Source organism: Callorhinus ursinus, unplaced genomic scaffold (assembly GCF_003265705.2).
Source record: "Callorhinus ursinus isolate GAN/ISIS: 27379988/994484 unplaced genomic scaffold, GSC_fseal_2.0 scaffold24, whole genome shotgun sequence".
Lineage (NCBI taxonomy): Eukaryota > Metazoa > Chordata > Mammalia > Carnivora > Otariidae > Callorhinus > Callorhinus ursinus.
In genome coordinates, this window is record NW_027397086.1 from 18,164,201 (window position 1) to 18,186,184 (window position 21,984).

Below are 21,984 nucleotides of genomic sequence, written 5' to 3' on the forward strand. Positions count from 1 at the left end.
AATAATACATTACATGTTAAAAAAAAGAAGATACCAGGAGGGGAAGAATGAAGCGGGGGATATCAGAGGGGGAGACGAACCATGAGAGATGATGGACTCTGAGAAACAAACTGAGGGTTCTAGAGGGGAGGGGGGTAGGGGATGGGTTAGCCTGGTGATGGGTATTAAAGAGGGCACATTCTGAGTGGAGCACTGGGTGTTATGCACAAACAATGAATCATGGAACACTACATCAAAAACTAATGATGTAATGTATGGTGATTAACATAAAAAAAGACATTTTAGTTTAAATGCTAATACAGATGTACCTTCTATCCTTTGGAGAGCTTTTCATAACAAGAATGCAATATTTTATCAGATACATTCTGACTCACCCAACAGCAATGAAGCTCTCTCCAGGCTTATGAAGAAGAGAACTGGTTAATACTGAATCTGAAATTTCTACTCAAAATAACTATAACCTAAACTATATCATAGGACCTTTAAAAAAAATTCTCATTTGTGTTTTTCCCATACCTATCTCTCCTCCCCCACCCCCCAATATTTTCATTCCATACCCCAAGGAGTCACCTTGCGGAGTATACCCTAGGATACAAGAATCCTACTTTGGAGAATATTGTTTCGATTTATGTAACACAACTGACAAAGCCCCTTGTTACAAATTAGGTGAAATGTTTATCAAAAACAGTAAAATATCCATTAAGTCACACACAAAATCACTCGGCACTGTGCTCAGCACACAGTGGTGCTCCACAACTACTTTGCATTCCCTTGCTGAACAATCATTTTTGAACCCCAAACGTACCGCTCGGCATTACCTTGTGCACTGGTGGTATAGTGATGAACAGGGGAATTCCCAATTATCAGGGAGCTGCAGTCTAATGGGGCAGTTGCACACATATATAAGCTCTTCTCCGTATAAAACTTGTATGTACAGTCAACCAAGCTATGTTCTAAAGCAAGAAATATATTAACTTGGCCTGCCACCCAGAGAAATGATGCAGGTGGGTGCCTTAGCCATAGCCAGTGTTTTGTAAACCAATCTGTATTTTTCAAAATATGATCAAAAGCCCATTTGCCCAGAGTCTCAAAAGTGGCCTGAGTGATGGAGTCCTCCAAGTGGGGTGTCTGTGACAGGGTCTACAAGGTTTACTGGTTTCAAACTTTGGTATCTGGTTTTTAACTTTGGTATCTCAGGGTAGGGGTTCTGTATTACTTAGAACTGACTTGAGCCCACCGCATCCACACATTGCACAGGCTTTATCACGGGTGCCCATTTCTACCCTTGGCCTAGAGCAAGTGACTCGCTTTCTGTCAGGATCCTTTGTACAATACTTTCTCAGTTTCAGTTTCTACACTGGGAATCCAGTTCTACCTCCCCATTGTGCATTTGGCTTGCGGGCCTTGTCCTTCTTTAAGAGGGTGGGGGAGAGTATTTTTTTTATTGATGGGTAACACACATATAGTAAAGTCACATGCATTTTCTCAGAGTGAAACACCCATGTAACCAGTACCCACATCAAGAAGCAGAATGTTACTGGAACCCCGGAAGCCCTTGCCATGTCCCTATCTACTAACTACCCTCCTCCTCAAGGGTAACCACTATCCCGACTTCCAACACACTAATTCTGCCAGCATTACAACTTTATCTAAATGGAATCCCATAGGATGTACTCATTTGTGTCTGGTTTCTTTGACTTCAATGTTTGTGAGATTCATCTTTGCTGTTACATTTAGTTATAGTTCATTTTTAAAAAAGATTTATTTTCAAGAGGGAGCACACGCATGCACCCATAAGTGGGAGGGGGTACAGGGAGAGGGAGAAAGAACCTTAAGTGACTCTGCACTGAGCGTGGGCCCGACATGGGGCTCAATCTTACGACCCTAAGATCATGACCTGAACCCAACTGACGGTCTCACTCAGGTGCCCCTAGTTCATTCATTCTTATTACAGCATGTATTCCTTGTATTAATATACCACACTTCATTTAGCTACTTTCTGTTGATGGGCATTTGGGTTATTTCCAATTTGGGGCTAATACAAATAGTCTGCAGCCTTGTCTCTGTCCTTACTAAAGTATCAAAAACCCTGGCCTAAACCCCACTCCCACCTCTGGACTTAAACTTTTAGACAAGATGAAGAAATAGGGACTGAATCTGCTTGCCCACCTGAAGCAATTTTTTAAAAATCAGACAAAATATGGGAAACAATGGTTTTTAAGATACCAGACATAAGGTAAAGAAGGACAGTGATTCCTGCGACACGGAAAACAAAGGAAGTAAGCCCTCCAAGTGCCCCAGCTTACTGCTTTGAAACAATTTCCAGGCCAGGAGACTAGTGTTTCTCAACATTTAATATACATAATGCCCAGAGGTAAAAATCACAACTTAATGGACCAGCTGCAGAGCTTAAGAATCTATTTTTATAAGCATCCCAAATGATTCTAATGCAGGCTAGCATGAACCACACTACAGTAGACTATAAATTCTCCAGGCTCCAGGAAAATAATGATAAACAGTACGTTTATCTCAATTTAAAAAAAAAAAAAAACCACTGACTAAATAAATAAGAGTAAATAAACATACACAGAGCTCAGAAGGTAAGGTTTGGTTCAGAGATAAAATTACGGAACCATCCAGAGTTTGTTAAATACATTAGCTCTCTCAGGTAGAGCATGCCATTAGCAGGTACCCACAAATCAATGTAACTGATAGAGGGCCAGTAATGCACGAAGGAGACCATGAGTGAGTAAGCCAAGAAGCAGAAAGATAGGCAGGAAGAAAGGATTTAGTAAAGAAGGCTTTATTTGGCTAAGCTGCTTTTCTTTTTGAAAGTGTTCAAGGAAGAGCAACACTAAATGTAGCTGAGAGAGAGGTCAAGACAGGTCCCCTGACTGTCCCCCTGACTGTGTGGCCTTGAGACCCTTGGAGCACTGTGGGCAGGGGGAGGTAAATGAAAACAGGCTAAGAAGTAAATGAATGAGAAGTGCAATGTGGTAACAGGGAATAAACACTATTCTCTCCTGAAATCTGACCAGAATAAAAGTTACTCTGGCCAGAGGAACGAGACAGAGAAAGGTTTTTCAGTTTAATTTTGGAAAAAAAATTTTTTTTTCTTTAATACTTGAGTATAGAGAGTAAGGGGAACAAGTTAGTCAAAGGTAAAGAGAGAGAAAACTTAAAATAATTAACGGCACGCTAGGACCCACGGTGTGAAGCAGGAGTTAGGAAAGGTTCTGCCAGTAACGGGTGACAGGGGCTAAATAAAGAAACAAAGCATTGCCAGATAGCACCGCGGGCTCAGCAGAGATCTGAGACCATGAATGTGGAGTAGTACTAACCCACATGGCTGTGTGGTTGCCCTCTGCAGGATTTTGAAAGTTGAGAAGCTATAAATTATAAGATGGGTTCAGGATAACAAGGCAGACTGATAGGAGGAAAGGTGAGGGGCAAGATGATGGAGTGATGAACTCTTGAGTTCTGGCTAGATGAAGAACTCGACAAAACAAGAGATAATAGGTGGAGGCCACAACTGTGGATAGACAGCCTAGGGCAGTTGTTCTTAACTCTGACTGCACAAGAAAATCACCTGGGGAGTTTTAAAAAAATCCTGAGGCTCAGACCAATTAAATCAGGATGTCTAGGGCTAAGATGTAGGCAAGCAGTATTTTTTTTTTAAAAGGCCTCCCCTGGTGACTTCAAAGTGCAGTCAAAGCTGAGAACCACGGACCTAGGAATACTAGGATCACTGTAAGAAGAGAAGAACGCAAGAAGGGTGGAAACTCAGGAAGATCCGCAGTTACAGGATGGCTGAAAACAAGGAGGCTGTGAAGGAGCAGTTCAAGTGGTGTGAGAATGGGGAAGCGCTGCAGAAAAGAAGTAGGGGGTCTTTCCAGAGTACTCTCACTGTTGCCAGTTACCAGAAACTTAAGATTCACAGCAACTGGAGAAAAGTCCCATACAGATACTCTATCCCTTGGGGATTACTTCCGGGGTTAATTTTAGGTTATCGCTAGTATAGAGCAGCATGCTGGTTTAAGAGCCTGGGCTGGAGCAGATCGCTTGGATTTTTATACCAGCTTCACAGCAAACTGAGTATCCTTGGATAAATTACTTCTTTATCTCATTTTTTAAAAAAGTGGGGGCCATTAATACCTACCTCATAAAGTAGTGAGAAATACATGAGATTAAGCCACAAGGTAAACATTCAATGATAGCTATTACTGATAATTTTTTAAAAACTGCTAATTTTAAGGACATTTTCCACTTCTCTGAATTACCAAGAGATTTACAAATGTCAAACATTGATGAGGCTTATACACCAGAATGGAAGAACTAGAAATTCATATATTTAAAGATTCTTACATAGATATTTAAATATTAAGCCATTATGTTGGGTTTTTAAATTACTTTTATTTTTTAAAGATGTTTTTAATTAATCTCTATACCCAATGTGGGGCTCAAACTCACAACCCCAAGATAAGAGTTGCAGGCTCCACAGACTGAGCCAGCCAGGTGCCCCATGTGGGTGTTTCGTCTTATTTTGTTTGAGAGAGCAAGTGAGAGAGCATGAGCACTGGGGGGCAGGGACAGATGGAGAGGGAGAGAGAGAATCTTAAGCAGGCTCCATGCTCAGCATGGAGCCCAACATGGGGCTGATCTCACGACCCTGAGATCATGACCTGAGCTGAAATCAAGAGTTGGACACTCAACCGACTGAGCCACCCAAGCACTTGGGGTTTTTTAAAACATAAAACCACCCTTGTGTATTAAGAAAGATTAAAGGGGGAAAGGGGAATCATCAAAAGTCCCAAATCACGGTTAAAACAAAGTCAAAACATGGCAGAAAACACATCTAATGTAAAGTTTAAATTATATGCAGTATATAGGCTAAAGTTATATTCAAAGTTAAAATTATGCCCACTGTTTAGGAACCAATTCAAAATCCTACAGAGATCATTCAAAAGCATAGAGGCAATTAAGTACAACAGAGAGGAACATTAAATATCACCGATGATCCACTGAAAGTGGCCTGAGCTCTCCTTTTAAACCACCAGAAGGTTCTCAACTGGGCAGAGGTACTGCACAGTCCTGGCTTCTCTGAATTCCTCTACCCTCAGAGCCTCACTCAAAATGCGGGATTCCACTGCCACAAGAACCCTTCCCTTGGCTCTGCTAGAGGGAGAGCTCACCACGCTCAGAGCTGAGAGAAGGCCAGACACGATGAGCTTGCCTTCTAGGATGGAGACGTTTTGAGGGATTCCAGAAGAGACTGTTTTGCTGACCATTAAATCACCACGCCCAGGGCAGTCCCCAGAGTAAACGCTACAAGGCAGCCTTCTCACCCTAGTCCAGGCCAGGGGGAGGCCCCTCTGCACAACCCCTAACACCGGGTGGGCCCTCAATCCAGTGGTAGCCATGTCCCAGGCCGCAGGCCCAGCAGAACCGTAAGTGGGGATTTTAATAATAATCTTAGCTTTTTATGAAATAGAATCTCCCCTAACACCTATATCCATTTGATTTTCAGAAATTTGACTTTATTACATTGTCAGGAACACACTGGATATAAAAGGAATGCACCTCCTCTATGTCCGGTCAATGGTTTTGATTTGTTTCATTTTTAAAGAACAAAATGATCCTGGAATGTGAGTGAGCAATGTTGGGGAGACAGCACAGGAAAATTTCAATGTGTCACTCCTGAGGAATGATTTCTAAATTAAATTCTCAATCAGAAGCTAGTCACTCTGTCACAAAACTCGTAATTAAGGTCCCGTCACCCTCAAGCGCAGGGGGAGGAGGTGCTCACAGCAAGCACCTGCAGCGCTGCACCTGCCAGCAGCAGTGGGACTGGGAGCCGGAGTGCAGGCAAGTACACCATCCTCGGGGCTTCCTCAGAGTAAGTCTAAAAGGTTGTGAGGGATGAATCACAGGCAAAAGAGAGAGGCCTTCAGGGTCATGCTTTCCGTTGTGAGCTAGAAGGACATCTATTCAGGGAACACTTCAAAGAGCTCCAAGCAACTGGTAAGAAATATTCAGGGTTCTGCTGGACTTTATAGCAGCTTTACCTTCGTGAAGCCTAATCGCCTCTCGGCACAAGGGTTTTCAACTTCTGAGCTGATGGAATGGCCTTCTTTCATCTTAGGTGATTTTTTATTTCCTAACAGCTCAGTCTCTAAAACTGTTACTCTTTTTCATCATTTTGGCTTACTGTTTCATCCGTCTACTCTTTAGTTCCCCCCTCTCTCAAGTTTTTGATTTGCTAGTGTGCACCACTTTAAATGATTTATTTTACCGGTTCATATTCTAATTTCGTTCTGAGCAGGAGGGAAGGAAGTCTGGTGCGAAGGGAAGCTCCCTGGAGAGAGGGCAGGCTGTGCCCCTTCAGTCAGCTGGCAGCAGCCTCTGCAGCAATCCTAATGCAAAGCTATGCCTCCCAGAACGGCGGCACAAGGTCCTCACACAAGGCTTGAAGGGAAAATGTGGATTCCTTGAGAGCAAAGTTCACCTTGCTTAACAGCCCCAGATCGTGCTTTTTTATAGTTCTGCTGGGTGGCTCAGTTGAACCAATTTATCTGATTCTCGGAATTTATCTCCTCTGCTCCATGCCACCACGCTTGTTAATATGTCATGTAAAATGAGGCTGACTGCTGTATCAGCAGGTCCCCTCCTTCACAGAGTCCATGCCTGCAATTTCCCATGATTAAAGGCTTCTGTTGTTGTTATTTGTGACTGTGCCCTGGAAGGCTGTTACCGTGTGTTTATGATCAGTATGTGTCATGACTCATGTTACTTCCATATTGCATCTATCTTTTCAACAACGGTACTGCATCAAAATGGGCTTCTTAGCAACACAAAGCACACATTCTGGTGCAACTTGAACTCTGCAGACTCAAGATTCCCCACAGAACACATAATAACCAATACTGAGTTAGCTTTATGGGAAAACACAAACTATTTCCACTGGACAGTAGACTTATATACTACAGAATACAAAAGATTCCATTACCATTGAAAACAAGTAAGAGATCTTTATTTTTACCACACCCTCCCCCCAAAAAACCCCAATTCACCAATCCTTCGGTGACAACAGAGCTGCCCTAGTTGGAAATGGATAGAGCATGGTGCTTTGCTAATAGCAACTAAGTAAGCCAGGCGCCCAGCAGAAGCTATGGTTCCAGCACATAGTGCTCAAAAACACAGGAGACCCTCAAACATACCACATGCTCAAACTCTTTTCAAATCAAAATGAAACTAATGGGACGATCTCAGTGCTCTTCTACAAAACTGGCTAAAGCAGAATGTGATGTTTAATTATTCTGTGTATAAAATAAAATTCTGTGGATGGAGGAGTGGGGGGCGCTTATGATTTGCACATCAACCAACTCAGGAGAGTACTGGGCTCTGCATCCCCGAAAGTCAGATCTTAGTGTAAAGATTATTTATGATAAGACAGGCATTCCCATAGGAAAACCTTGGGGAAGGGATTCAGATTTGTAGGTAAGCATGTTATTAATAAAACCGTTTCTATTTTAATGTGCTATTAATTAGAAATAGTGAAATAAAGATTCCATTTGGTCCAATAAATTTCATTAAACTCCATCACCACTGAAAGCATCCCCAAATCTGACCATCTACCTCAGACCACAAGGGCCAAATGACACTGAACTAAAGACAGTGAAAAATCCACCATTACCACTGGAAAAAATTCAAAGTTCATTCATTCAACCAGCAATAACTGAGTGCCTAGTACACACTGGACATTGAACAGTAAATAAGACACTATCTCTACCCTCAAGATCTTACAATCTAATTGGGAAAAGAGACAACTGAACACATTTACAATCTGGATGGGTAAATTCAAGGCACTAAAGGATATATGAAGAGGTGCCTGGGATGCCTGAGTGGGTCAGTTTGGTTAAGCGTCTGCCTTCCACTCTGGTCATGATCCCAGATCAAGTCCCACATCCTCTCCCTCTGCCTGCCGCTCTCCCTGCTTGTGCTCTCTCTCCCTCTCTCTCTGACAAATAAATAAATATAATCTTAAAAAAAAAAAGAAGAGGAAGAGGTGCCTAATAATGCAGTAAAAAGCTAAAGTCTAAATAGACTTGAATGAGTAGAAGTAAAACAAAAAGGAAGGGGGGGAAAGGAAGGAAAGAGAATTCTAATACACAGCATATTCAGGGAAATGTCAGTAATTCAATACTGCTGAAGAATTAGGTACAAGGGCTCAGCTCCTGAAGAACTATGTGTGTCTTGTTAAGGAGCCTGAATGTTAACCTAAGTCAATGAGGGAACCATGGTAATATTTTAAGCACATGATCTAAGATTAATGCTCCAGGAGGATAAGGCTACAGTAAGAAAAATAAAGTAGAAAGGGAGCAAGGCTGTTGGTAGAGATACAAGTGAATAGAGACAGTTTCAATAATCTAGAGTAAAGGGTATTGCACTCATGATGTAGGAAAATGGTCGGATTATGAGTTAACAGAACCATCACTGACAATTAACACTGAATTACAACCGTCATGTTGCTTTTTAGAGCTATCACACTGTCGTCCAATTCGGTATCTTCCCAGGCTCAGGTTAAAGAGGCTCAACTGCCTCATCCATTCTCCCAAAAGTGGTCCTGGCAGCAATGACCCTAACTGATCAACACATGACCAAAGTTCAAGAGCATCCTCACGGGGCGCCTGGGTGGCTCAGTTGGTTAAGCGACTGCCTTCGGCTCAGGTCATGATTCTGGAGTCCCGGGATCGAGTCCCACATCGGGCTTCCTGCTCAGCAGGGAGTCTGCTTCTCCCTCTGACCCTCTTCCCTCTCGTGCTCTCTATCTCTCATTCTCTCTCTCTCTCTCTCTCAAATAAATAAAATCTTAAAAAAAAAAAAAAAAGAGCATCCTCAGAACTGAACCCAGAAGAGAAGCTCTCGATTTACAATTCTACTACAGCTCAGAACACCAATGTATTAAGGAATTTTTTTTAAGATTTTATTTATTTATTTGAAAGAGAGAGACACAGTGAGAGAGGGAACACAAGCAGGGCAAGTGGGAGAGGGAGAAGCAGACTTCCCGCTGAGCAGGGAGCCCGGTGCGGGGCTCGATCCCAGGACCCCGGGATCATGACCTGAGCCAAAGGCAGACGCTTAATGACTAAGCCACCCAGGTGCCCCTGTATTAAGGAATTTAAGGCAAAGATCATACTATCTAAAAATATTATTTGAAATGCTAAAATTTACATTAAAAACAATTAGTTTCTGACAGGATGTTCACAGACATCCTGATACAATGAGTATTTAAATTCCACTCAAGAGCTATGCGGCAGGTATAAAAGTTGCTGTGCTAAAAAGGTTTGAAAAAGTAGAATGAACTTGAAAGGAAACTCCAGGGAAAGACCTCTGCTTTACTAGAGGGCAGTTAATATTTACAGATACAAGAAGTATTTCCACACTAGCCTGACACCTCCAGTCACTTAAAAGATAAAGCCTAGCACTGAACATTAGAACTTTACAATCAGAGGACAAAAAATAATAATCCAAGGAGAGAGAGAAATGGGAAGAGAGAGAAGGAAAAAAAAAGGAAGATGGAGGGAAAAAGGCAAGATGCCTCGCTCAGATACTCTTATCATCCAGCAATATGGCTCCTAAGGGCTAAAAAGAGAAGAAAGTGACTGGTTCCAGACTTTTGTAGGATTTCACCGCAGCTCCGAAACTATCAAACCACACTAGCTCTCAAAAAGGAAAAACTCAAAGATCACTTAACTGTTAACTCTGCCTACTGAGGCTAGACTCATTAGTTTTTTTTTTTTTTAAGAAATTAAAAAAAAAATCTTGGGAATAAGAGCCCTGAATTTTAGGCTCTAATTTGAATATTATCTTGAACATTACAGCAGTAATCCCACAGAACTCTGCCATCTAGAACATATTACAAAATGACTAAGCATCAGTTCAATATGAAAACCAGAAAGGCAGGTGCCTCAGTGGGTTGGGTATCCCACTCTTGATTTCGGCTCAGGTAATGATCTCAGGGTAGTGCAATGGAGCCCCTCATCAGGCTCTCTGCTCAGCGGGGAGTCTGCCTCTCCCTCTCCCTCTGCCCCGCCCACCACCCATGGTCACAAGCCCTTGTGTATGTTCTCTCTCTCAAATAAATTTTTTTTAAAAAAATAAAAGGAAAGAATGGCTTTCAAGCTTATAAATTGTCTCAATTTAAAAAAATCTTTTTAATTATTTTTTAAATATTTTATTTATTTATTTGACAGAGAGAGAGATTGAGCGCACAAGTAGGCAAACCAGCAGCCAGAGGGAGAGGGAGAGGCAGGCTCTCTGCTGAGCAGGGAGCCTCACGCAGGCTCAATCCCAGGATCCTGGGATCATGACCTGAGCCGAAGGCAGACACTTAACTGACTGAGCCACCCAGGTGCCCCCTCATTTTTTTTTTTAAATTGCGGGCTTATAGGAATTGTGAGACATTTGTGAAATCTGAATAATCTGAGCAAGAACTGTTCACTGTATTAAATCACACTGAGCTCCATTTTTTTAAGTTTATTTATTTATTTATAGTAATCTCTGCACCCAATGTGGGGCTCAAATTCAGAGGGGCTCAAATTCACAACCCTGCCGTCAAGAGTTGCATGCTCTACCAACTGAGCCAGCCGGGTGCCCCTGAGCTCCATTTTTTAATACAGGCCAATACTCAGCTCTGTCTCTTTCTAAGAGGACACAATTCAATAGAACACTGAATCTAAATTAACTAGATACCATTACACACTGTATTTAATTAAAAAAAATAACCAATTAGTTTTTTAAAAGTTCTATAACCTTTCTTAGGCATTTACTATAATATTTGCATGACTTAAATGCTTTTAACAATTAGGTGTCCACGATTAATCTCTTTAATGTGACAACCAGATAATGGAGCAATATAAGCTTTTGAAATAGGCTCCATTTCCACCAGTTGCAAGCACAAAGTAGGAGTTTCAATATCTGCTTTATTTTATGTACATTTTACCCTATTTCAAAAAAAATTTGAGAGACACAGACCATGTGTTCAGAAAATATATTCTTCAATAAAATACAGAACATCAGCACACTATTTTAACCAAAATATTGTTGCCAGTGTTCTTTAGCTGTCCTTGTCAAAATGTTAACAAATTTGCAATTTCACTAAATACAGTGGGGGTGGGGAGCACAAACTGTAGTTCTATGCCTAAAATAACTCATTAAACTGGGAAGTATCTTTATTTCAATAAGTAAGTAACAAGATCAAACACATTAAGTAATTTTGAAGGTGGAACGAGAAGAAAGGAACTTATCCAAAAAAAAGGGTTAAGATTTAATTTATACATAAATTAAGCTGTTGACTATTTGCTCTATGCTGAATTACCCATTTCAGAAAGGTATTCACAAGATTCCTTTAACTATATAACCTGTTATAAACTAATTGCATTTTCTTCATTCTATTTTCAGGATCCTGTTACTATCAGTCACAAAGGTAACTATATGGAGCATTAGAAAATAAACACAAAGCCTCTCTATAGTATTTTAACTAAGCTAAGTGTTTGCACTATTCTCAAACACAAAGTATTTAAAGAAAACTCTAAACACAAAATAAATAACTTAAAACAATTGTGGAGTTGTCTCAAGTCTAACAGCACAGGTTACTTGGAATATCAGGCTACATCACTAGTGTTCATTTTAATTAAGGAAGTATGACTTTACCATTATGTATATATAATTGAGGGAAGGGGAATATCATAGTCCTATGTTGAAAGAAGTCAAATTTTTCCAAATTGAGCTGTAAATTTAATAATTCCAATTTAAGAACAAGATTTAAAAATTGCAGTTACAAAACAAGATTACTTAAGAGTCTTGGAAAAAATGTTAAAATACACCTTTAAGTAAAAATATGTAAAAGCCAATAAAGTTTGGAAAAGAATGAGGGGTTGCCACACCAGTAATAAGGTAATAAAACTTCATTAATTAAAACAGTGGATACTAGTATAAGAATAGATCAATGAAATAGCACTGGGAGCCTTGAGACATATGCAAGTATACAGACGAATTTAGTCTATAATAAAGACAGTATTTCAAAACCGTGGAACAATAAAATAGTAATTCACTAAGTGATTTTGGGACAAGTGGCTAAATATTTAGGTGAACCTAAAATTAAGGCTCTGGCTCTCATCATATAATGAAGTAAAACAGGTATATTACAGGATAAAATGTAAAACAAAAACAAACAACCAACGAAGGGGCGCCTGGGTGGCTTAGTCGTTAAGCGTCTGCCTTCAGCTCAGGTCATGATCCCAGGGTCCTGGGATCAAACCCCACATCAGGCTCCCTGCTCTACAGGAGGCCTGCTTCTCCCTCTCCCACTGCCCCTGCTTGTGTTCCCTCTCTTGCTGTGTCCCTCTGTCAAATAAATAAATAAAATCTTAAAAAAAAAACCAATGAAGAAAATTCAAATTACTAAAGAAAAACAGATATTAACTATATAATAATTGGAGGAATAGATATAAAATTACACAAGTCAGAAACATTAAAAAAAAAAAGCCCTGAGAACCCAAAACACAGGCACACATACTTTTCTCCATGTTAAATATATGAACATAGTTGAAAGACAAAAAAAAAAAAAGCTAGCGAAAAAAACTTCAACCTACCACAGAAAAACAATCTTCATATAAAGATTAACAGAGCAATGGATGGCAACACAAAGGATTATGAGTATGTAATTTACAACTAGATGTAACTAGCGTATCAATACATGAAAAATGTTCAGTGGAACCAGTAATTAAAGGAATGAAAATAAAACAGTGAAGAGCCTGATACTTAGTAAAGGGAAATGGGCACCATCACACATTGTTACCAGGACTATGAATAGATACAACTTTCTATAGGGCAATATGTATCAAAGTTTAAAATGCGCAGGCTTCTGGCCCAATAATTCCTCTTTCAGGAAAGTAAACTAAGGATCCTCTCTCAAAGATATACACATATGAATTCACCACAGTGTTTGTTATCTTGATGAATTGACAACCTAAATGCCAATTAATAACAGATACATACTAGTACCTCATAAACAAAAATGCTATGCATCTATTTAAAATGATACACAGATCATACATTTACTGACATGGAAAAAAAATGGTCATGACACTACATGTAAACTCCATGTGAGCAGGCTGGGCAAACCCTGGGTGTCCTGTTCTTCAACCTTATTTCCAGCACCTAGAATAGTGCCTTGTACAAAAGAGCTTCCCGGAAAGCACTTACTAAATAGATTAATTTTAAAAGCAAGTTACAGAACAATAATCATAATGTTGACCCCCTCCTTCTCTCTCTCCCTCCCTTCTATCTCCTTTCTCTCTCCACACACACACACAAAGATAGTCACAAAAGGTTAAGGAGTTTTGGTTCATGTGTTTAACTTTCTTCTTTATTCCACTCTGTACTGTCTAAATTCCTTACATAGTAAACATTTTTTATGATTGGAAAAAAGTAACAAAATTGATTTTTAAGAACTCATATATTAAAAATGAACTCCAGAAAGTGTTCAGTGATGACAGCTCACAAACTACAAAAACTAAGATCAGCAATATCCAAGGGGCATTGTTTTGTTTCATCTCCAAAGAAATATCTTAGGTCTTCTACAATGTAGCATCTTTCTCCAGTACCAGGAAATGCCACCCTATACTAATAAAATACAGAATTTCCAAAAGAAAAAGCACATTTTTTTCTGTAGTAAAAGGGGGGGAGAGCAACAAATTTCTTAAAAGTCCTCCCACCTCCTCTATTAACACATGCCCTCTTCTAGTTGGTGATAAAGATTACTATGTATAGTCATTTTTTTTTTCAGGCTAAAATGCCAGTGAATCCATACCAGAAATGTGCTCTATGCAATTCTTTCATTTCTTTGGAAAAACAGATTTTATTTGAAGACATTTAAAAAATTGAAATATCAAAACTAGCCACATACCCTCTGTCATTATTCATCCCACCACCCTGTTTTATATTACTCACAGATTTTATCACTACCTGAGATAACCTTATTCGAATTTTTATTATCTGTCTCTCCCTTCTAGAACGTAAGCTCTATGAAGACAGGAATTCTGCCCTCACCACTGCGTTCCCAGTGAATGGCATCTAGTAGGCCTCAAGGAGTATTTGTTGAATAATGAAAAAGGGGTGTGGGGGGGAGGGACAAATCTAAAGAAGACTATAAATAAGGGATTGGAAAAAAGAAAAGAAAACCACAATGAAATATACAAGCTGACATGACTCAAGGCTATAACGTCAGTCCGGAGGTTTGGTGGACATTTTTCAAGGTGGACAGGTGCTCCACACCTATCTGAAAGCATAGAGCTCTTTCAGGAAAAAGAAAATCTACAGGGAGGTTCCCGGGTAGCTGTGTGCAGCTCCCGGAAGAGTGGGAACGATCATCATCATACTAGAAATGTCGTCCAGATCGAGAAAACAACAGCAACAACATACTATACATCTTGGCCCAGATGAAAAATCAAACGAATTCCCAACACAATGAAACCAAGCAAGCAACCTTCCGCCCGACACGTAGAAAGATCACAGTCTCCTTTCCCCTGGCCGTGCAGTCGCCCGCAGCCCAGCAAAACCCCTCACTCATCACTTTCCCCCCTCAAGGACCCCCGCCCCAACTGGTCCAAGGGGAAAGGGAATGGGGGGGCGGGGAACAGTATGAGAATCAGCTTTCTCCACCCCCACCCGAGCCCAATCCTCTCCAAAGCGCAATGCCTCCCCCCCCCCCCCCCCGAGGCCCTGACCCCCCCCGGCAACGGCTCCTCAACCAGCCCCTCACTCACGTGTAGATGATGGCCATGAAATGCATCAGCCACAGCACCAAGAAAAGGACGAACCCGAAGACGGCCATTCCCTCCAAGGCCAGGTCCAGGAGCGCCATCCCCCGGCCTGGCCCGGCCCGCTCCGGCCGCCGCCGCGGACCGCGCTCCCGCAGGAGGACAGGGTGGGCGCCCGGCGCGGGGGCGCAGTAGGGGAGAGGAAGGAGGGGAGAGGAAGGGGCGGAGGGGGGTGGTGACGGAAGGGGCGGGCAGGGCCTGCGCGCCCCGCCCGCGCGCACTCGTTCGCGCCCTGTCCTGGGCGCGCTCGCGGCTGCAGGCGCTGCGGTGGCCGGGCTCCGTGGTCAGAGCGGCCGTGGCCCGCGCTCAGGCTCGCTTCTCCACACCCTTGCGGTCGCCGGCCGGACCCTGCGCGCCTGCGCCCCCGATGCCAACGCCCCGCCGCCTCGCCGCCCGGCCCCGGACAGCACAACCCCGCACCCTGCTCCGCCGCCGCAGCTCCGCGGCCGCAGCTCCGCGCACTAATCGGAACCGGCGGCCAGCGCTCCGACTCCCCGGCGCGCCCCGCCCCGCCCCGCCCCGCCCCCGCCCTCCGAAACGGCGGTGCCCGTCCCTCTAAGGGGCGGTGCGCGCCGCTGCTCCCCGCCCACCCTGCCGCCCTCGCGCCCGCTGCGTCACCGTCGGGAGCGCGCCCCTGGGAGGCTTCTGCTGGACGCGAGCCGGCCTTTCCCGCGGGCTCCTGTCTCCGGCCGCGCCTAAGCCTCGGCGTTGGGCGGCGGCGCCCCGGGCTGCCAGCACTGCCGCCCTGGGCTGGCCTCCCTCGGCGGTGGCGGCACGTGACCCTGTGTCCGGCTCGAAGGCGGCTTGCCCTCTGCCGGGCTCCAGTGTTTCCGGGCGCCCCAGAGAAACACACGGAGTTCCAGGCGGCCGCCCGAGTTGTCTAGAAATCTAGCTTCCAAAGCTGCGTCTGCAGCTTCTCCACCCGGCACTGCTCAGAGAGGTTTAGGCCCTCCTTCAGGCCACGTTCCTGGACGCTTGGCTGTCCCATTGCCTTCCTCCCTCACTGTTTGTAATGCTGTGTTGTCTTGGATCACAGCCGACCCAAGAGCAAAATAATCTTATTCCTCACAGATCTGTAAGCACCATAGAGACAGCGTGTAATGTAAAAGAAATTCTCAAACTCGGAATGTAAGGAATCACTATCAAAGTCCCCTAAGACTACTGTCCAGTACGGTCGCCATACGGGGCTATTGAGCGCTTAAAATGTGGCTGGTAGGAATTGAGACGCCCTGTGCGTCTAAACCATACACCGGATGTCAAAGACCACCTCAATACATTTTATATTGATTACATGTCGAAGCAATATTTTTGATATACTGGGTTAAATAAAAAATTACTGATTTCACTGTTTTTGTTGTTTTACTTTTTAAATGTGGCTAGCTACTAGAAAAATTATATATGTGGATAGCACTGCTCTATAGGTTACCTTGGCCTTTATCTTACTTTTTCCAAAAGATTTTATTTATTTATTTGACAGAGAGAGAGAGAGAGCGAGAGAACACAAACAGGGGGAGTGGGAGAGGGAGAAGCAGGCCTCCCGCTGAGCGGGGAGCCCAATGCGAGACTCGATCCCAGGACTCTGGGATCACGACATGAGCAGGAGGCAGACGCTCAACGACAGAGCCGCCCCGGTGCCCCAGCCTTTATCTTAATTTTAAATCAGTTCAGAGAGATGTTTTAATCTAATACTAAATGTTTGTTTGTTTCTTTAGCCTAGATGAGTTTATATTGTTTCTTGATTGTTTTATGTTTAGACAGTGTTTATTTCAAGTGATTTCCTTTTAAATAATCCATGACCTCCCTTGAGAGATTTCAGAATTGAATTCAATTTTGAAAAGAAGTTGGTTATTTTATCGTTGCTATTTATTATGTTTGATATTGATTAAATGAACTACCTTAATCTACAGTTAAATGGTAAACTATAATCAGAGAAGAGTTTAATGTCTGTACTGAGAACCAATTCTGCATTCACTATACTCTGTGTTTTACTGGGGTAAAATCAGTAAGAAAGAACAATGTTTACAAATGAAACTTCCATTGTTCAGTTACTGGTTAATGAATTAAAGTTATAGCGGGATAGAATACTACCAGCAAAATAACTATAAATGGAAATTTTAAAAACATCACCATTGTAGTTCATTAATTCTAGGATTCATTTTAAAAAGAAGAAGATTTTTTTAATTAATTATTTGAGAAAGAGAGAGTGAGAGAGAGTGGCGGTAGGGACAGAGGGGGAGAGAGAGAATCTCAAGCAGACTCTGTGATAAGTGCAGAGTCCTACCCCCTACCTGGGGCCTTGATCTCACAACCCTAAAATCATGACCTGAGCCAAAACCAGGAATCTAATGCTTAACCCACTGAGCCACCCAGGTACCCCCCAGGACTCACTTTAAAAAACACTTTAACATGGGGCATCTGAGTGGCTCAGTTGGTTAAATCCCACTTCAGGTTTCAGCTCAGATCATGATCTCAGGTTGTGAGATTGAGCCCTGCCTCCTTAAGATTCTCTCTCCCCCTCTGCCTCTCCCCCCTCTTTAAAAAAACAACACTTTAACACATTTTAACATTTCTGAAATGTACATGTATCTCACAGTAACATCTTAACACTAACTGGTAGATGATTTTTTCTTGGTCATACGTAAGTAACAGTGCATCTTACAATGAATGCCCTCTTACATTCAGTGAACTATATCAGTTGGTCAAAGCATTTTGTTATATTCTGCTTTTCTCCAAAATGTTTTTTTGGAACCTTACAACAAAAGATTTTATATAATATTAACAATAACATGGAAAATGAGGCCAAGAAAGGTGAAAGAAGCACATATTCTTAAGAACAGAATTGGTATAATTGAGTATAATCAGTAGATTAAAGATCAGCTATGTTGTACATAGGCCTAGTTAAACTTGGTCTTGTCCAAACCATTCTATAGTATCTATAGAATATTAGGATTACATATTCTAAAATGAATATGCATGAATATGTAATCCTAACATTAGAATATATAATCCTAACGTTCTAGATACTGTAAAAGTGTATATTTCTTCCACGTAGCACAGGAACATAGGAATCTAGCAAAGACCCTGTCCACTGATCTTACTTTTTGGCAGTTAACTTTTTTTTTTGGTTGTCTAAAGGGCCCTCTTCTCTTTCAGAAAACCAGTTTCACCAAGGTCAGGGCTTCTGATTCTTTCCAGGAACAATCCAGTAGCATTAGTGTATATTAGAATTCATACAGTTTGAGGAGCAATATTTTCAGAGACGAACAAAATCCAAATTTGACTGTCATTTAATGGCCCTAGATATTTTAGTTTATAAAACCTTAACAAGAAAAGAATTCAAAATATCTGGTTCAAACCAAGTAGTTGGAACACATTTTTGGCTTGAACCAAACCCAAACCAAAATATTTAGCTGACTCGAAACTGAAACTGAAATGAAATTGTATTGGTTCTATCGCAATATCCCAGAAAAAATAGGGCAGAAGGCTGGGAGAACACAGGTACCTAAGTTACTCCAGAGAAACAAAACAATTTATCTTTGGCAAGTTGATACTCTTAGTTACATTATGCCCCAACTCCCTGTATTTAAAAGTTGGTGTAACATTTTTTAAAGTTACATTTTCAACAATCAGGATTCCTGATTTGGGTTGTGTCTAAGAAAAACATCATCTTTGGTGAGATTCTAGATAAGTTTAAAATGTGGCACTGAAAGGCTATGCACAGAAAAAAAGACAAATTACACCGGATGATTATAAATATTTGTCTTTGAAGAATGAAATGTGTTAATATTTTTTACCTGCCTTTTTATGTTGTTGATTTCCTATAATGAGCATTATTGTTTTTATGGTGAAAAATGGTTATTTTCCTATTTTACAAAGGAGTTGATAAAAACCAAGTAGAAATTTTTCATAATTTTTTTTCAAATTATGAGTGGTACAGTCACTTTGGAAGATAGTTTGGCAGTTACTTACAAAACTAAACATACTCTTACCATACGATCCAGCAATCACATCCTTGGTATTTACCCAAATGAGTTGAAAACATGTCCACACAAAAACCTGCATACAGATGTTTATAAGAGCTTAAATCATAATTGACAAAACGTGGAAGCAACCATGTCCTTCAGTAGATGAATGGATAAATAAACTGTGGTACGCCCAAACAATGGAATATTATTCAGCACCAAGACGAAATGAGCTATCAAGCCATTAAAAACTTGGAGGAAGCTTGAATGTGTATGACTAAGTGAAAGACTCTTTCCCACTATACGACATTCTGGGAAAGGCAAAACTATGGAGACAGTAAAAAAGATCAGTGGTTGTCCAGGGAGGAGGCGAGGGATGAATAGGCAGATCACAGAGGATTTTTAGAGCAGTGAAACTATTTTATATAATACTATAATGGTGGATACACATATTATACATTTGGCAAAACCCATAGAATTTACAACACCAAGAGTGAATTCTAACATAAACTGTGGACTTTGGGTGACAACGATGTGTCAGTGGAGGTTCATCAGCTCTAACAAATGCACCATCCTGGTGGAGATGTTGATAGTGGGGGAGACTGTGCATGTGTTGGGGCAGAAATTATGGAGAGCTGTCTGTAATTTCTGCTCAATTTTGTTGTAAGCCTAAAACTCCAGAAAATAAAGTCTATCTTTTAAAAATAAGTACTCCACTCAAAAATATATATATTGAAAATGTTGTCTGGATAAGTGAGATAAACTAGTTTGTCATCAGATACTAGGGCTTTGCACCTTCTAGGCACTCAAATATTTGTTGAATGAATGAATAAATAATCTACATTGAGAGAAGTCACTGGAAAAACTGCTCATCTTTCTCCTTTGTTTGCAAATACTTTAAAAATATTTTTTCTTTGTGGAAAAAAATACACATGTACACATGAACTACCATAACCCTTCCTTCCTATTATACAATTAGATCACAGAGTGAGAGTAAATACACATTAGTTTGCCTAATCACAACCTGAAGACCTGCTCCAATGCCCATGCTCTACTTGACAGTCAACAGCATGATTTTTATGTCAGCATTGGACATATTTTCCATCTTTGTCATTATTATAAAGAAACTTTCATATAAACATTTTTAAAATCACAATTAAGTTCCCTATGGTTAATGTGTTATTTTTAAGAGACAGGTATACTGTAAATTTTCAGCCCTATAAAAAAACTTTTTAAAAATAAGATTAAACAAAACAAGGTGATGGATCCTCCAGAAACTGAGTCTGAAGTTTCAAAAACAAAGTTAGAATCAATTGATTTGAAATTTGTGGTGCTAATGCCAAAAGAAACAATTTAATTCTTGTTCTTTTTTCTGTAAGCATGTTTGCAATTAGTTAGAAAAATGCCTTATCTACTTATTAGCTCAGGTGCTTAACTTACATTGGTTTTGTTACCCATGAAACAGGTAGGAACAAATCCTAAGATACTATGTAATATTACTGTGAATAGCCTTCAAATACACAAAGGTTCTAGGCAAACTCTCAGTTCAGGGCCTGATCCTGACAATCCATAGGTAGAGTGTGTTTGTATGTATGGGTGTGGTCCAGGGGAGTGCCTGGAGTTCACTAGAGTTCATTTCATTCACAGGTGTTTTGCTAACTCATACCCAAATGACTAATTAAAAAGATTTACCTCATATTCATTTTTCTTTTCAAATTTCATATTTAATTTTATTTTAATCCATAGTGTGCTAGTGTGCTAGGTTGAAGCACTAATGTTTATTCTTAAAGGAAGCTAAATTTAAGGGGTGCCTGGGTGGCTCAGTCGTTAAGTGTCTGCCTTCAGCTCAGGTCATGATCCCAGGGTCCTGGGCTCAAGCCCCACATCTGGCTCCCTACTCAGCAGGAAGCCTGCTTCTCCCTCTCCCACTCCCCCTGCTTGTGTTCTCCTCTCGCTATCTCTCTCTCTGTTGAAAAATAAAATCTTAAAAAAAAAAGGAAGCTAAATTTAAAATATTTGAAATATGTCTCATATATATGTCAACTATTTTCTTTTTCAAAATGTTTTTAAAATTGCTTTTAATTTTTTTTTAATTTTTTAAAAAATTTATTGATTTTCTTTAGATTTTTTAAAAAAGATTTTATTTATTTATTTGACAGAGAGAGAGAACACAAGTAGGCAGAGCGGCAGGCAGAGAGAGAGGGAGAAGCAGGCTCCCCACTGAGCAGGGAGCCTGAGATCCCAGGACTCTGGGATCATGACCTGAGCCGAAGGCAGACGCTTAACCGACTGAGCCACCCAGGTGCCCCAAGATTTTTTGTTTGTTTGTTTTTAAAGTAATCTCTACCCCTAGTGTGGGGCTTGAACTCATGACACTGAGATCAAGAATTGCATGCTCCACTGGCTGAGCCAGCCAGGTGCCCCTAAAATCGCTTTCTTTTTAGATAGACTCAATTCAATTTATTTATTAAAGTTTATAATGTTAAAAACTTCACCTAAGCTGTGTGTGTGTGTGTGTGTGTGTGTGTGTGTGTGTGTGTAAAAACGTGGTATTTTATTGAAATAGACACTTTTACTGAACTGAGGATGATACTCTAATATTCATTGAACACAAGAACATAAGTTATATACCAATGAGTTTTTGAAATATTAACTTGATTTTCACAAAAGTCATGAAATATATAATTAGAAGCCAAAAGATTAAGTTAGCTACCCAGGTGACACACCTGGTAAGTGAGGGAGCTGGAGTTTGGATCTTCAAAGCCAATACTCTTTGTATAAGCAAGTAAAATATTAAGTTATTTTAAACAATATATAGTGGATGATCAATCTTCACAGTTCAGACTGCAAAGTAGATTTTTGTTTAGCGTTACTTAGTTTGGAAACCAATGTTCTGTATAGGTCAATTTCACCATCGGAGATGTAGGAAAATATATTAAGAATAGATCATATTATTTTATGCTGATACACTGGCAATTTAAACATCTTGCTCTTTTACCACATTTTTTGCTTCAGTTAAGAGGAATTTCATAAAATATGCTGTCATTTTAGAACAATTCATCTAAGAGAGTAAACAACAAGTAGAAGAATTAAAAAGAACTTTTTTTCATAAGTGCTTTCTTCCCATAAAATAATTCAGG

At 40.8% G+C, this 21,984-nt stretch overlaps 1 protein-coding gene across 1 annotated transcript in view; it reads right to left on the minus strand.

Annotated features, from left to right (window-relative positions):
* Nucleotides 1–15,349, minus strand: part of UGCG (UDP-glucose ceramide glucosyltransferase) — a 39,031-nt gene extending 23,682 nt beyond the window's left edge. Inside the window, exon 1 of the mRNA XM_025888231.2 lies at nucleotides 14,829–15,349. Within this exon, the coding sequence (XP_025744016.1) occupies nucleotides 14,829–14,926 (98 nt within the window). The 5' untranslated portion in view covers nucleotides 14,927–15,349. The remainder of the gene's footprint in view (nucleotides 1–14,828) is intronic.
* Between the last annotated feature and the right edge of the window lie 6,635 nt (nucleotides 15,350–21,984).